General features: G+C 41.6%; 1 protein-coding gene across 2 annotated transcripts in view; it reads right to left on the bottom strand.

Annotated features, from left to right (window-relative positions):
* The window catches only part of LOC115466843 (AT-rich interactive domain-containing protein 1B-like), a 1,026,314-nt gene that overhangs the window by 906,556 nt on the left and 102,760 nt on the right, over positions 1 to 16,998 (bottom strand). For both annotated transcript variants that reach the window (XM_030198387.1, XM_030198389.1), the window contains exon 2: positions 4,934 to 5,128. In XM_030198387.1, coding sequence (XP_030054247.1) covers positions 4,934 to 5,128 — 195 coding nt within the window. The remainder of the gene's footprint in view (positions 1 to 4,933; positions 5,129 to 16,998) is intronic.

Consider the following 16,998-nt stretch of genomic DNA (forward strand, 5'->3'; position numbering starts at 1 on the left):
TCTGTTCCAATCCTTACACTGGTAAAGGCATCACTGAAAATCAATGTCCTCTGCCTCCATCTTCTGGTAGAGATGCATAACCCCATTCGTCTGGACTAGACTTGCAGGGTAGGAAACCTCCTTTCTTCATAAGAATCTTGGAGACTTAAAGCATACATTTAATAGTCGCCACAGAAAATCATTAAAAAATGGTCACAGCTTGGAGCATTCAGTTTACATTCAACACAAAAAGCAAAAAAAGGAGGAATTAAATCATAGACATGCCAATTTTCCTATTATGAGTGTTTATGACACTAAGGATAGGGAGGAGAGGCTACATCTGATAAATGAAATGAAATATTTACTATTCAACTAGTAAAGTAAAAAAAACAATTGAAAACCTAAATAAATATTTGTATAAAGGCAGCAAATACTGAACTTGAGCATCAGGAAAAGAGCTGGTTCAAGATCATTACAGGTTTATACATAGACATACACATGAAGCTCTGGATGTGACCCACCGCAAAATCATGGTGAGGTAATATCTATTCAACATCAGTTCAACGTTATAATTCTCATTTCACTTTTCCTCTGAAGTGCATTAGTAATCATATGTACAGCATTGTTCAGACAATTATATTAATGCTGTGAAAAGATAGATAGGGCTGGCAGCCAATCACTGTGCCAGGTCACTGCCTGTTTGTGGATAATTTTCAATTACCCAGCAATTAACAAATGAAGTGAAAAATTCAAACCTCATCTACATAAGAGAATGATTTACCTCCTTCCCAAATTAAAATGGTTTAACAACTTCACACTGGCTCTCATTTCATGGAAAAACAGAAGGCTTTTTTTTTTTGTTTTGGTTTGGTTTGTTTTTTTGCCAAATGATGGCAATCAAAATACATTAGTCACACTGTAAGCCAGTGGTGCTCAATCTTTATCACTCAGTAAACTATAGCAGTGAGAAGCCGAGCACATTTCAGTGTTCTTGCTTCCTTAACTCTTACAATTTAGGCATTTGCTTAATTTTAGCCGGTGGTATGTTAAAAATTCTACGATGTAGTAAAGTCAACTGTGGCTCCTGAAGGCACACATTACATATTACTGCTGTAAACTGTCCCAGCTTCATAATGTATGGTTGCAACATACGAGGTTCCACCCTTAAACAGAAACACCCATTTCCACAGGTAAACATACCAATATTTTTTACTTCCAATGGAAGAAAGAAGTCAGATGATGACATCTGAAAGGGCAAATCATCATCCTTGTCAGAAGGCTACTGCAAATCAACATAGTAAAATCTGGAAACAGCAGATTTCAAAACTCAGACCTTTTCTAGCCTCAGCTCTATAAGGAACAAGAATAAGGGATGGGAAATGGGACTTGATATACCACCTTTCTGAGGTTTTTGCAACTACATTCAAAGCGGTTTACATATATTCAGGTACTTATTTTGTACCAGGGGCAATGGAGGGTTAAGTGACTTGCCCAGAGTCACAAGGAGCTGCAGTGGGAATTGAACTCAGTTCCCCAGGATCAGAGTCCGCTGCACTAACCACTAGCCTACTCCTCCACTAGCAACATGCCATGTAGAAGCCTGCCCTTGCAGATCAGCAACGCGGCCACGCAGGCTTCTGTTTCTGTGAGTCTGACTCACAGAAACAGAAGCCTGCGCGGCCGCGTTGCTGATCTGCAAGGGCAGGCTTCTACATGGAATGTTGCTAGTGGAATAGCAACATTAACATTCCATCTAGAATCTCCAATAGTAGCAATATTCCATGTACACTTATCGCTTATACGGCTGATGAGTGATTTGATTTGGGGGAGAGGAGGTGCTCTGGTGGTTAGAGCAATGGGCTGTGAACCAGGGAAGCCAGGATTCAAATCCTACTTCCGTCACCAACACTCTTTCGTGACTCTGGGCAAGTCACTGTCTCCAATTACCTCAGCTACCCACTCAGATCTTAAGCTCTTTGGGGAAGGGGACATATTGTACCTTCATACTTACCATTGTACAGCGCTGCATATGTCCAGCAGTATTATAAAAATGCTAAATATTATGTTACTATTGTAAGGGACACAAGATGGGTACAAAGTTGGCAATATTTCCATTAGAATCCCAAAGGGGGCAAAACCAAGGCTACCTGAAACATCACATATTTTACTTGTAATGGATGGCAGGAGTAGTGGGACCTTGGTTTCTAAGGTCCCTGCAAAAATTCAGTGCCTAATAGAGAAGCACAGTAAAGTCATGGCAAGGCGTTCATATCTGCAATATTATGAGAGGTCAGGTTCCTACTACTGCAACATCACATTAAGAATAGTGTCGAATGCTAAGAATATCTATAGAGGGACCAGCCCAGAGGACCTGGGGTCAGTTCACTTCCTGTGCCAGATCTTCTGCTCCCTGTAATGGTTGGGTATGCTGCAGAATCAGCGTTCACAGCCCCTGCAGAGAAGTAATCTTGGAAACTACCTAACAGTGACAATTAGTGTTTGGACTTAGGGCCCTAGACTGAATGATTCCAGAAGCAGCCCTGAGGCATGGCCACTGGCTGAGGACTATCACCTCAACAACTATAAAACAGGAGAAATATTTCCTGGTTACTTGTGCATTCTGGTCCAGGTTTAACAAAATCAGCCTCCTATAAGAAGTGATTATAGTATGTGTTTATTAAATGCTTAGAGCACCAGGCTGACAACCAGGGAAGCTATTGACTATTGCAACCTTCTCCTCACTGGCCTCCCGCTTAGCCAACTATCCCCCCTTCAATCTGTCCAAAACTCCGCCGCACGTCTTATATACCGCGTGAACCGATACTCTCATATCACCCCTCTCCTCAAGTCGCTTCACTGGCTCCCGATCCGCTACCGTATACAATTCAAGCTTCTCCTATTGACCTTCAAGTGCACTCAATCTGCAGACCCCCATTACCTCTCTACCCTCCTCTCCCCGTATGTTCCCACCCGTAACCTCCGCTCTCAGGACAAATCACTCCTATCTGTACCCTTCTCCACCACTGCTAACTCCAGACTCCGCCCCTTCTGCCTCGCTTCACCTTATGCCTGGAACAGACTTCCTGAGCCCATACGCCGTGCACCCTCCCTGCCCATTTTCAAGTCCTTACTCAAGGCCCATCTCTTCTCCCTTGCTTTTGGAGCCTAACCACCTTCCCCATTCCTGATACCTACACTGACTACATAGCTTATTACCTTTAGATTGTAAGCTCTCTTGAGCAGGGACTGTCCTTCCCCTTGTCTAAACTTGTACAGCGCTGCGTAACCCTGGCAGCGCTATAGAAATGCTAAGTAGTAGTAGTAGCATTCAAATTCTACTGTTAATCCTTATGACCTTGGGCAAGTCACTTAACCCTCCACTGCCTCAGGTACAAAATTAGATTGTAAACCCTCTGGGAACAAGGAAACACCTAATATACCAGAATATAACTCACTGGGGGAAAAAAGTGTGAGCTAAATCCAAAAAATAAATATTTTACAAAAAAAAAGCCACTATCAAATATAATTTCTATTTGGTAGTGGGATAGAAAGCACAAGAGTTTCCAAAAATATGAAATGAAAAACAAGTGACTAGCTAGCTGAAAGCAAATAATAAATCATGTGGCTTGCTGAGTGAGTGTATGATCCTAACCAGCACCAATGAGAACTTAGCAAAGCATTATGTAACAGCAGAAACCTGATGGAACTTGCAGCTTAAGTTGCAGTCTAAAAAATAATTACAAAAAACATTTTAAGTCGTGCAGGATGCTTTTCTATTCATCCTAGGCAGCGTTAACAGTGGTGATGCTTCAAACAGTATCAAGAGACCATGCATCTGACTCTATTTGTGCACAAGGATCCACAGCTGCAAATGACTTTAATCCATGCCTTATAAAACTTCCACGTACTGCTGAGACTTCAAATAGGACAGCTGAACAAAAATGCATTTTAGAACTAAAAAGTGTACTTTTTAATGTTGAATTTTATTGTTGATTTAGTTCTGAAACATTTCCTAGTTTCCTAAGTGCACAGCACAAACACCTCCAAAGTTGCATATGAAAGGATGTAAGTGCTTTTCCCGATAATGGAAGGTACTGAACCTCAGAGCACCCAGTGTGTGTGCCAAAAGCCTTTAATGCACACCCTATTGCCTGGTATCGCTCTTGTAACCACATGCCTCAGCTGTGTTTGAGAAAGAGAAGCTGTGATAAAGCCAGACAAGTCCTGGAGTACGCTGTTACCATCGTTTCAAAAGTCTTCAGAAAAAACATGAATGAGTTTGGTGTCAGAATTAATTTACATTAAAGATGGTGAAGTCTTAAAAAAAATATCTGTCTTATTGTGGTTGCTGGAAAACCGCAATCACATAGAGACAGCAGAAAGCAATCGCCATATCCATCAATATGACCACATAACTTAACACTTATTAGATCTGAAACCTCAAAGTCTGGCACCTTTACTCACTTCACTTTCAGGAAAGAGGCACTACATCTTGACACTTCTATATTCTACAGAGACTTGTAGGCAATAAAATTCTCTTAAGAAGGGAGAGAAGAACAGGCTATCCAAACATCAAGTTCATGCAGATGAAGATTATGCTAACACACTGTGCTATAAAAGGCACAGAAAGATCCAACTGCCAAAAGCTGGCTAAAATTGACGAAGTGTAACGACACTACAATTCCAGAATGCACTGGGCAAAATGGTGGCTGTTCTGCTGTACTCAAGCCCACAAGCTAATGCTTAAACAATACATGCTATGTATGTATAGGGTATGTGTACATAGTTTTTAAAATGATTTACACCACTTATCAGAACCTGCACAATACATTAGGCCACAAAGAAAACAGGAAACCTGCACTGGCATCCTATCCAAACAAATAAGGAAATAAATGATGCACACTGTATGTGAAATAAATTAAGTTCAGTTGTAAAAAGAACTTCAGTTACGCACCTGCTGCTGAGGATACTGCATTCCACCCATGGCACCCTGAGCTCGCCCCTGCATCCCCAAGGCATATCTCTGCGGGCCAGGCGATCCATATGATTGCCCTGGATAAGGGCTACTTTGCTGTGCCTGGGAATAAGGGTTATTACCCATTCCATACACCTGTGGTCTCTTCAACACCATTGGATCCATTGGGTTAGCCTGTTTGGAAAAAAAAAAACATTGTATAAGAACACACAAAAAGAAAACTATGGTGATAGATTCACACAATATTGTTTTATTCAGATTAGCTAAAACTTATCTACAGCACTGTCCATCACTATTTTGTTTTGGGGGGGGGGGGGGGGAGAATATCAGCAATAGCATTTCAATGTGGGAACTAGGACCGTCTTCCAATAATGTGGCTGGCCTGCCTGCTCAGGTGCATAGACAGCAACTCGTATAACTATAATGAAGTCTGGTCCCATGTAAGCCTCTTCTTTCCCTCCGCCTGTCTCCTTCCCAATACACTCTCTCTTTCGCCATCAGCCTGTCTCCCTCCCAACACACACACACTCTCCACCATCTCCTAGGCTGCCTCAACCCACATACTCTCTCTTCTCCCCCAGCCTGGGTCCCTCCACATACATTATCACTAAACATGCTTTCTCCCCGGCTTCTTCCCTCCTCTCCACCACTCTGTAAACAGATGATCTACATAAGTACATAAGTATTGCCATACTGGGAAAGACCAAGGTCCATCGAGCCCAGCATCCTGTTTCCAACAGTGGCCAATCCAGGTCACAAATACCTGGCAAGATCCCAAAAACGTATAAAACATTTTATACTGTTTATCCCAGAAATAGTGGATTTTCCCTACGTCCATTTAATAACGGTCTATGGACTTTTCCTTTAGGAAGCCGTCCAAACCTTTTTTAAACTCCGCTAAGCTAACTGCCTTTACCACATTCTCTGGCAACGAATTCCAGAATCTCCTTGATCATATCCCAGTCTCCATCCCTGTCACTCTCTCCCACCAGTCAACTTTCACTATCCTATTCCTAACTCTATGCCCATCAAGCCAGCACTCCCTTCAGTTTGTCGATCCACCACCCCCACCCCTACCTACCAACTTCCCTGGAGATTTACAGCAAGTACCCCCCTCTGGAACAGCCATTTTGTTTCCTTCCAACACCATACTGCTCTCAGTCAGTATGAGCCACAAAGTCAAATTCTTGTGCCGCCATCACAATCTCACAAGAGAAGCGTAACAGGCACTAAAGAGCTTAAGTTCACCGAGAGCTATATATGATGCTGGAAGAAAACAAAACAGCTGTTCCAGAGACTACACTGGCAGCAAGCGTCAGACAGTGTGTTTAAAGGGGGGGGAAAGGAATATAATAGAGTAGAAGTATTAGGGAATTGCACTTTGGATGATGACGTTGCCACAGGCTCCCAGGCCTTACAATGAAGAACAATGATCTAGAGCAGCTTCACTCAACATCAGAGTACAATATACTGAGCAAAAAAAAAGTGCACTAAAGTGCAAAGGCCAGGTTTCATTAAATAAAACTTCCCAAAACCATCATTGTACCTATCAAGACAAAAAAAACAAAACAACCCCCCACACACACACACACATAAGCACACACAACAAATCAGGCATGGCAATTAGTTTTAAATTATTCTTAGCGGGGCGTGTCAAGATGGCGGATTGACTAGAGGACACTCTGCAAGCTTCTGAACCTTTCCCTGGTATAATATTTTTTTCTTTTGCCTTGACTTTAAAAAAATTCCTTGATAATGCCGCATACCAAGCGGAAAGGAGCGGTTAAGAGTTTACCGGCAGCAACCTCGAAAACCGCTCTGTCTCAGACAACGCTTGATAGATATGCCACCAGCACACCACGGCAGACCGGCTCGAGTCAAATTCTTGCAGTGGGAGACGTGGGTGGAACGTCTTTCTCACAGGGAATCGAAACAACTTTGTCATCGCCGGAACTCAATCCGCCGCCTTGCCCAGCAGGTTTCAGAAGCAGACTAGACTTCCTGGAGACGTCCGAAGAAGGCGCAATAGGAGGTCTTGCTGCCGGAGCCCAAACTGAAACGCTGGGAGAAGTTAACAACATGGAGCGGAAAGCTCCCGAGGCGGTGACTTTAGACTCTATCTGGATAGCTATACAAACGCTCACCTCTACAGTGGTTCCAATCATGAGTAAATTAGATCTTTTAACTTCTACATTTGAGACCTTCAAGAAAGATTCGGAAAAAACAAATACAGCAGCCCAAAAGGATATCTCTGATCTAAAAGTAAAAACCGATTTGCTTATAAAAGATAAGCTTATGATACACCGAAAGACTGAACATTTCGAAAACTATAATAGGCGTTTGAATCTACGCCTTCTGAACTTTCCAAGATCTTTAGAATTGAATGCGACAGCTATGTTTAAAAAATACTTGGTTGAAATCCTTCAATACTCCCCAGATTTAATTCCCCCCATCAGTAAAATATACATTTACCTGACTTAAAACAACGGGAGAAATTGAAGGAAGCTAAGGACTTGCAAAATTTAACTGACTTTCTTGAACAATCTAATATGGCAGTTTTTGAAAGGAAAACATTACTAGTTTCGATGGTCTTTGAACAGGACCTAAATTCAATCTTGAAAATTGAATTTGGATCTATCCAGATGTGGTGAAAACCACACAGGACAGACGAAAGGCTTTTCTGTTGCTTAGAGAAGAGACACGAAAATTGGGTGCTAAATTCACTCTTTCATACCCTTGTAAATGTTTAGTAAACTAATCTGATAAAAAATATGTTTTCTTCGAACCAGAGCAATTGAAAGAATTTTTAGATATTAAAAAAGTTACTAGATAGTTTCTGAATAGTAAAATATCTGGATTAAGTTTTAATTATGTGGTGGTATCCAGGCCTTCTATGTTATAAAAAAATTTTTCTTTTTTTTTTTCTTTTTTTGATATTACCACCAATTGTTACCTAACGCCTCCACTCAATTTTGATTAGGTGGTCTAAGAAAGAGCTATATTTTTCTTTTAGTATTCTCTTAATATTAAGAGAGGAAATTTTTGTATTCTTTATTACTATATCTGCTCTGATCTTCTGTAACAAGATGTAATGCTTGTAATCTATTTTGAAACTTTAAATAAAAAAAAAATAAAAAAATTATTCTTAGCAAGCAGATATGTTGTACAGCATTTTTTTTACTTGCTTTTTCTTGAACAAATGCAAGTATTCCACTTATATAGTAAAGAACATTTAGTAAATAAAAATATAAAGAGAGTTGTCATGCAGCAATCAAAATAGTGCTATATAGATCTCAATATTGGAGATCCAACAGAAAATATTTTATGATGACATTTGTATCCCACGTTATCCCAGACAGAGTTCAGGTTCAATGTGGCTTACAACCCAATTATAAATTAAGGAAAATCAAAAGGAAAAAGTAGAACCTTTTTTTTTTAATTTAAAAAACAGCAGTGTGGTTTGCGTGAATGTTATTCATCTCTGCCCTCCTTCCCCTTTACCCATCTTCTCTTAAGTCTGTATCAAGTTTGTCAGAGTCATGTTCACTCTTATTCATTGGACGATGAAAGAAAGCAGCATATTGAAAAGAAAAACAAGCTAAAAACATAACTTCTAATCTGATACTAGCCAGAAACCCATTTTCTCTCATTTCTCCTGGAGTTGGTACCAATCTTCCAGCCCTTTCTGAACCACTCTCTCCCACTGGATACAAGCTATGCAGAGACCTTCCAAGTGCTATAGACACAAAGCAAGAGTATTTGTTGTAGATTGCCTGATTGGATTTTTATGCTCCTATGCATTTGGTATGATTGAGTGAGGTTTACTGTGAGTGTATTGTCACAATGTGTGCCTCTTGTGTTTTTTCTTCCTTTCATATAATATGGAGTTCCTTTCTAATTCCTATAACTTTTTGGTAATCTAAACCACCTCAATTTGGGCACAAAGTAGGTGGTATATTAAAACAATAAATGATAAAACGATTTAAGCGATTGTTGAATGCTTTTTATTTTTATGTTTGGTGAGGCTGACAACTAATTGTTTATTTTTATTTTAATGTTTGGTCTTGAGAGAGTGTGCCTTTTCTAGTTGATATTATGTAAGCCGCAGCCCTCTCCTGGAGGTACACCTGTGAATCCACACCCCTCTGGAAACCTATACTGCAGATCTGTAGCTCTTTTCAAAACTGCTCCACTCCATTCAAATATGCTTACAGAGATGCGTGATCTGCAGAACAGACCACAGTGCTTTAGGTGGGGTCCCACTAGAGATCTATACAAAGGGCAATATTATATCCTTTTTCCTGTAACTTACCACCCAGGAATGCTAAAAAATCATCCCGCACATTCCTCAATCTTCACTTCCCCAACTGTAAAGGTCTAAAATATAAACAAATGCATGCGTCAACCTTTTCCTACTTGAGCACACAATTCTGGAACGCGCTGCCGCGTAACTTAAAAACGATCTATGAATCAACTTCCGCAAACTATTGAAGACCCATCTCTTTAACAAGGCATACCACAAAGATCAACATATGTGAACTCCTCCACATATATCCAGAACTATATTATGCTATCTGCTTGTTTACTATTATAATGTTTTAACTTTATCATGCTACCAAAATCCTCCTGTAACACTAAATGTCTATTTTCTTATATATTTCCACTATTCATGATGTATTGTAAGCCACATTGAGTCTGCAAAGAGGTGGGAAAATGTGGGATACAAATGAAATAAATAAATAGATGAAAATTACATACTGGCTTAAATAAACTACTGCACTGCGATGAATTGCATGCCTGGTGGGGGCCACTTTAAAGCTTCCGCTGAACTTGCCCACTGCCTGGTAACCAATACATATTTATTCAAAGCTGCTCACCAGAGGAGTAGCGAAATTGTGCTCAAATTTACAAAAGCAAAGCATCTATTACCAGCAAATTCACACCATGGAAACAATAGCAGGGGGCTGTAAAATATTTAGAAAGCAAATGTGTTTGTAAAGCCTTCCCTTCCTTTCCAGGAAACAGCATGAAAGGCCATTTTGAGCAAAAATAACACACACACAGTGCACTGAGACCAATTTGAAGGTACAGAAAACCTTAATGTAAAATGGATTTTCCACGAGTTATTTTTACTGCATTAGATTTCAAACCCTTTTTTGAGGTATCTGTGGTCTTCCAGTACAAAGAGCTCAGATATCCCACGAGTGAAAAAGCTACAAGTGTTGAACGGTGCTATATAAATTAGAACAGAAAGTAGCACAAAGGTATTCTTTAGAAAATGCCGCATATTTACATATCCAGGGCCCTGTTTACTAAGCCACGCTAGAAGTGTGTTAGCATTTTTAGTGTATGCTAACCGTGTAGATGCCCATAATATTCTTATGGGTGTCTAAACGGTTAGGGCGCACAAAAAAACACTAGCGCACCTTAGTAAACAGGGCCCATAGTGTATTGGGGAGAAAATAAAATTAATAAGGAAAGTATACACACACCACACTGTGTGCTGTTTTTTTTTTACTTTGTCTTTATTGATATATTTTAAAAATGTGTGCTTTTTTAATAACCCATGGGATAGTAGTCCCATGGGATAGTAGTCCATAAACCGCTACTAAATGGACTTGGGAAAAATCCACAATTCTGGGAATAACATGTATAGAATGTTTGTACATTTGGGAAGCTTGCCAGGTGCCCTTGGCCTGGATTGGCTGCTGTCGTGGACAGGATGCTGGGCTCAATGGACCCTTGGTCTTTTCCCAGTGTGGCATTACTTATGTACTTATGATTAGGGAACAGAGGGTAGGGTTGGGTGAATTGTGGAGTGCCATAGGAATCTGTACTGGGCCAGGTTCTATTTAGCATATTTATTATTGATCTGGAAATCGGAACGACGAGTGAGGTGATTAAATCACCCTCCCCCTTTTTACAAAGGTGCGCAGCAATGCCAACACGGCCCATTCACTTTGAATGGTCTTTGTCGGCATTACTGCACTGGCAGTGGCTAGCGCAGCTTTGTAAAAGGGGAGAATTTGTAGATGACACAAAACTATTCAAAGTTGTTAAAACACATGTGGATTCTGAAAAACTGCAAGACCTTAGAAGGTTGGAAGGCTGGGCATCCGAATGGCAGATGGGATTTAATTTGGACAAATGCAAAGTGATACACATTTGATAAGTTATTTGATAAGTACATAAGTATTGCCATACTGGGAAAGACCAAAGGTCCATCAAGCCCAGCATCCTGTTTCCAACAGTAGCCAATCCAGGTCACAAATACCTGGCAAGATCCCAAAAATGTACAAAACATTTTATACTGCTTATCCCAGAAATAGTGGATTTTCCCCAAGTCCATTTAATAACGGTCTATGGACTTTTCCTTTAGGAAGCCGTCCAAACCTTTTTTAAACTCCGCTAAGCTAACCGCCTTTACCACATTCTCTGGCAACGAATTCCAGAGTTTAATTACACGTTGAGTAAAGAACATTTTCTCCGATTCGTTTTAAATTTACTACATTGTAGCTTCATCGCATGCCCCCTAGTCCTAGTATTTTTGGAAAGCGTGAACAGACGCTTCACATCTACCCGTTCAACTTCACTCACTGCTAGGTTCCACCCTAGCATTCAGCACCCAAGAAATAGATCTAGGTGTCATCGTGGACAATACATTGAAATCTTCTGCCCAGTGTTTGGTGGCAGCCAAAAAAGCAAACAGAATGCTAGGAATTATTAGGAAAGGGATAGAAAATAAGAAAGAATATTATAATGTATCTGTATCGCTCCATGGTGCAACCTCATCCTGGTTATTATGTGCAATTCTGGTCGCAGTATCTTAAAAAATATAGCAAAATTAGAAAAGGTTCAAAGAAAGGCATCCAAAACAATTAAGGGAATGGAACTCCTCTCATATGAGGAAAGGTAAGAGGTTAGCCTGGAAAAGAGACGGCTAAAGACAGCTGAGGGGGGATATGATAGAGGTTTACAAAATACCGAGTGGTGTAGAATGGGTAAGCGTAAATTAATTTTTTACTCTTTCAAAAAGTACAAAGACTAGAGGACACTCAAGGAAGTTTCATGGTACTACTTTTAAAATGAACGAACAGTTAAGCTCTGGAACTCATTGCCAGAAGATGTGGTATCAGTAGTTAGTATATCTGGGTTTAAAAATGGTTTGGACAAGTTCCTGGAGGGAAATTCCACAGTCTGCTATTGAGAAAGACATGGGGAAAGCCACTGCTGGTTCCTGGGATCAGTAGCATGAATCTTGCTGCTATTTGGGATTCTGTCAGGTACTTGTGACTTGAATTGGCCATTGTTGGAAGCAGGATACTGGGCTAGAAGGACCATTGGTCTGACCCAGTATGGCTATTTTTATGTTCTTATGTAATTTTATATGTATATTGGATTATTGACAGATCAAGGATTCCCCTATACACATGCTCTGCTGTACCATCCCAAAACAATCCACAATCAAATTAAGAAAAAAAAAAGAAAGTATTATAAATTCACAGAAACCATCAATATAAAGGACTTGCTGGCAGAATCATTTCATGCTCAGTGTCCATAAACAGCACTACAGGGTGAACATATTTAAATTGTATTTATTTTTTGTTACATTTGTACCCCGCGCTTTCCCACTCATGGCAGGCTCAATGCGGCTTACATATTGTATACAGGTACTTATTTGTACCTGGGGCAATGGAGGGTTAAGTGACTTGCCCAGAGTCACAAGGAGCTGCCTGTGCCTGAAGTGGGAATCGAACTCAGTTCCTCAGTTCCCCAGGACCAAAGTCCACCACCCTAACCACTAGGCCACTCCCATCATCACAGGCACTTATATATATAATGACATCATCGGTCACCCTAAGTATCGATACCAGACACCTTAAGACATGGGTGACCGATGATGTCATTATGGTGCTCATTTTCAAAACAGAAAAACATCTCAAAAGTAGCGGGTGGAAGGTTTCCTCGCCAAAATGTCTAAGTTGCAATTTTCAAAACTCAGAATTGGGAAGCTTCACTCCTAGCTTGTCTAAAATGCAAGGGGACATGTTGGAGTCGTGTTTTGGGCAGGACTTGGGCAGACTTTAAATCTGGACATTATTCTGTGATAATGGAACAGAAAAAAAAATGTCCAGGGCAAAAGAAAAGTACACTTTTAGCTAGACCTATTTCAGTCACAACTAAGAAAAAGGTATCCTAACTGACCAGCTGACCACTAAAGAGATTACGACATGAACCCCCCTTAATCCCCTAGTGCAGTGGTTCCCAAACCTGATCTTTGGGGCACCCCAGCCAGTCAGGGTTTCAGGGTATCCGCAATGAATATTCATGAGATAGATTTGCATGCAGTGGAGGCAGTGCATGTAAATCTCTCTCATGAATATTCATTGTGGATACACTGAAAACCTGACTGGCTGGGGTGCCACCATGACCAGGTTTGGAAACCATTGCCCTAGTGGTCACCACCCCCCCCCCCCCCCCCCCAAAAGATGTGACAGTAACATTAGGTACCAGGCTCTATGAAAGCTCCAGAGGTTATGGCCATTAAAAGAAGCAAGCAAGTGGATGGAATAGCCTAGTTGTTAGTGCAGTGGACAGTAAACAACAGCACCCAGGTTAAATTCCCACTTTAACTCTTTCATTTCAGTATAAATATGTGAGCCTTCCTGGAACACAGAAATACCTCCTGCACCTAAATATATAAGGACCTTCAAGTCTAAGGGCTATTGTAGTGGTTGACCTTTAAGCACAGCAGGTTTTTCTCTGGTCCTAGAGGGCTCACCATACAATTTGAAAGGTTTTAGGTGGGATTTGTACCTGGATCCTTTTATGTGAATTCCACTGCACTGGCCATTTGGCTGCTCCTCTGAACTGCTGGGATGTTTGTGTGTCCAGTTCATTAGGAATGCTGCCAGACCTCCCTGTGGCTTGTTTTTCTACATTTTTCCCTGGGACTTTTTTTTTTCCGAAAATGGCACTTACAGGTGGATGTGTTGACTCTGAAACTATGTAGCTCGAAGCTATGATCAAACCAGAAACGTAGATGTTTTTCTGGTTTGATTATGGTTGCATGCTAGCTGTTGGTTTGAGATGTTTTCGGCAAAACATCTCAACTCAGACTTAGGCATCATATTGAAAATGCCCCTCCACACATATAAGCACCTGTGTTGATATTAAATACATTCACTCTGCGGTGCTCTCCATGGACACTGAACATAAAAGGGATTCTGCCAGCGAGTCCTGTAAGTTTATAACACTATTTACTCAATTGTGGATTGTCTATAGAATTATGAACAGTATTTTTGGTTATTTTGGGGAGGAATTCTGGCTTGGTTAAATACACTATTTCTCCTCTCAGGGATATTTTGCAAAGTTTGAGTAGAGTCTTATTGTGATATTGCCCAACATAGAGGATTCTAGAATGATAATGAAGAACCGAGGTAAAGAAAATAGTTCTTACGTATTAATTTTCTTTCCATTAGTCTTGACAGATGAATCCGGGGACTTGCAGGTTATGCCCATCTTAAAGAAGGTGGAAATGGGTAGAATGTCTTATAGAATACTGTGCAGCAGCCTCATTTTCAGTATTGTCAATAGGAAGATTAAACATTGAAATCTCCTGCCTCTAAACAAGGACTTAATTCCTCCTCTATTTGTTTTTAAACTTGGAACCAAAGCACGAAGCAAACCAGCAATGCAGAACATTCTGAAGGAGCAAATAAACAGCCATACCTCCCTCCCCAAGGGCACTGAAATGTCGTTCACTTCCTTTGTGCAGCTGTGCTTAGTATTTCCGTGAACTGGAATAGTGCCTCTACAAACAATTCTAGGCCAAACACCTACATACCTAAATACAGCTATATATATAATATAGATATACAGAAGAGAACCGAACCAGAGTGGGGTGGGGCCTCTGGATTGATCTGTCAAGACTAATGGAAAGAAAATTAACATGTAAGAACTAATTTTCTCTTCCATAGCATCCTGCCGATCAATCCAGAGACTTGTGGAATGTAGCAAAGCACTCCTCAAGTAGGCAGAGATACCGAAATTCCAGCACACAAGACCGAGGCCCCAGAGGATGCATCCCCATAAGTCAAAACGTCCAGTCTGTAGTGCTTCAGATTGTGAAGCAAGGACCACATGGAAGAACAAATCTCATCAACAGTAATTGCTTGCGACTCTGCAAAAGAAGTTGCTTGCGCCCTAGTAGACTGTACCTTCAGAAGCAGTGAGGGAGGCTTCCCAGCCAGCAAGACCACCGAAGCAATGGTCTCCTTCAGCCATCTAGCAATGGTAGCCTTAGAGACTTGGTTTCCTTTTTGGCACCCAGCAAACAAGATAAAAAAAATGATCCGACCATTGGAAGCCATTGATGACCTCCAAGTACTTGATAAGAAACCTCCGCAAGTGCAGACATTGAAGGGACCAGAAATCGTACAGATAATCCTCTCTGTGAAAGACCACATAGCTGATTCAAGTGAAAACCTGACACCACTTTTGTGAGAAAGGACAAAATCGTCCTGATGGGAATCCCCACCTCAGTAAAGAGGAGGAAAGGATTCCTGCAGGACAACACGTGCAATTTTGAAACTCTTCTAGCTAAGGCAATTGCTACTAGGAAAACCATCTTTAACGTGAGATCTTTCAAGGATAGATGATGTAATGACTCAAATGGCATCTTCTGGAAAGCCTGCAGAACCAGATTAAGACTCCAGGACAGCACAATGGGTCACCCTGGAGGATCCAAATGGTTAATCCCCTGGGTGCGCTGCAAGGAAGTCATTCTGAAAAGCAAACCCTAAAACAGGCCAGTGCCATAATTGGGCCCTTCACAGAACTCAAGGCCAGACATTTCTCTAGACTGTCCTGCAAGAAGGACAGAATGTGCGCCACTGATGCCAATGGCATGCGAAGGCATACTGCCGCACACCAGGATTGAAATGTCCTCCAACTCTTGCATAAGCAACTGAAGTGGAATGCTTCCTCAGTTGAAGCAAGGTAGCAATAACACACTCCAGAAAGCCCTTCTTTCTTAGTCTCGCCCTTTCAAGATTCATGTTGTAAGACCAAACGGCGAGGGACAGCAGAATGGAGATGTCGACCTGCAACCTGACCAGGCCCGCATATCATGGGCATCTGGGCTAATCTGGCACCACCAAAACTCTCAGACTCTGATGCCTCATAATGCGTCCTATGACTTGGCCTATCATCAGCCATGGCATAAAGACGTAAAGGAGATGCTGCTGCAACCAGCGCTGAAGCAGGGCATCAATTCCCTCTGAACCAATCTCCTTGCCTCTACTGAAGAACCTGGGCACCTTTGCGTTGCCCTTCTGAGCCGTGAGGTCTGTCATTGAAACTCCTCATTGCGATGTAATCTGATGAAAGGCTGTCCAGGAGAGCTTCCACTTGCCCGGATCCTACAAGGTCCTACTGAGGAAATCCGCCTGCACATTCTGCAAGTCTATTATGTGCGCTGCCAAAAGAATGAAAAGGTAGGTCTCTGCCGATTGGCAAAGAAGAGCAGGCTCCCGCACAAGAAGAGCACTCTTCGTGCCTCCCTGTTTGCTGACAGACATAAGCAACCACTGTGGCACTGTCAGGGAGGACTTGCATTGCTCTCCCCTGCAATTAAGACAGAAACACCTGCAATGCCAGACGGATCGCCTGCAACTCCAGGTGCATGATTGCCCACCTGCTAGACAGAGAGAATACTGAAATGAGGCTGCTGTACAGCAACCTATATGGCAGAGCTCTGGTGTTCTCTCTATCTCCATCTACTGGTAGATGGGCATAACCCACAAGTCACTGGATTGATCTGCGGGACACTATCAGGTGAACTTTCGAAAGAGAAGGGCGCCCATCTTCCGACACAAATCGGGAGATGGGCGTCCTTCTCGCAAGGTCATACAAATCGGCATAATTGAAAACCGATTTTGGGCGCCCTCAACTGCTTTCCGTCGCGGGGACGACCAAAGTTCACGGGGGCGTGTCAGCAGTGTAGCGAAGAAGGCAGGACTGGGGTGTGCTTAGGAGATGGG

The sequence above is a fragment of the Microcaecilia unicolor genome, chromosome 3, assembly GCF_901765095.1.
Source record: "Microcaecilia unicolor chromosome 3, aMicUni1.1, whole genome shotgun sequence".
Taxonomy (NCBI): Eukaryota; Metazoa; Chordata; class Amphibia; order Gymnophiona; family Siphonopidae; genus Microcaecilia; species Microcaecilia unicolor.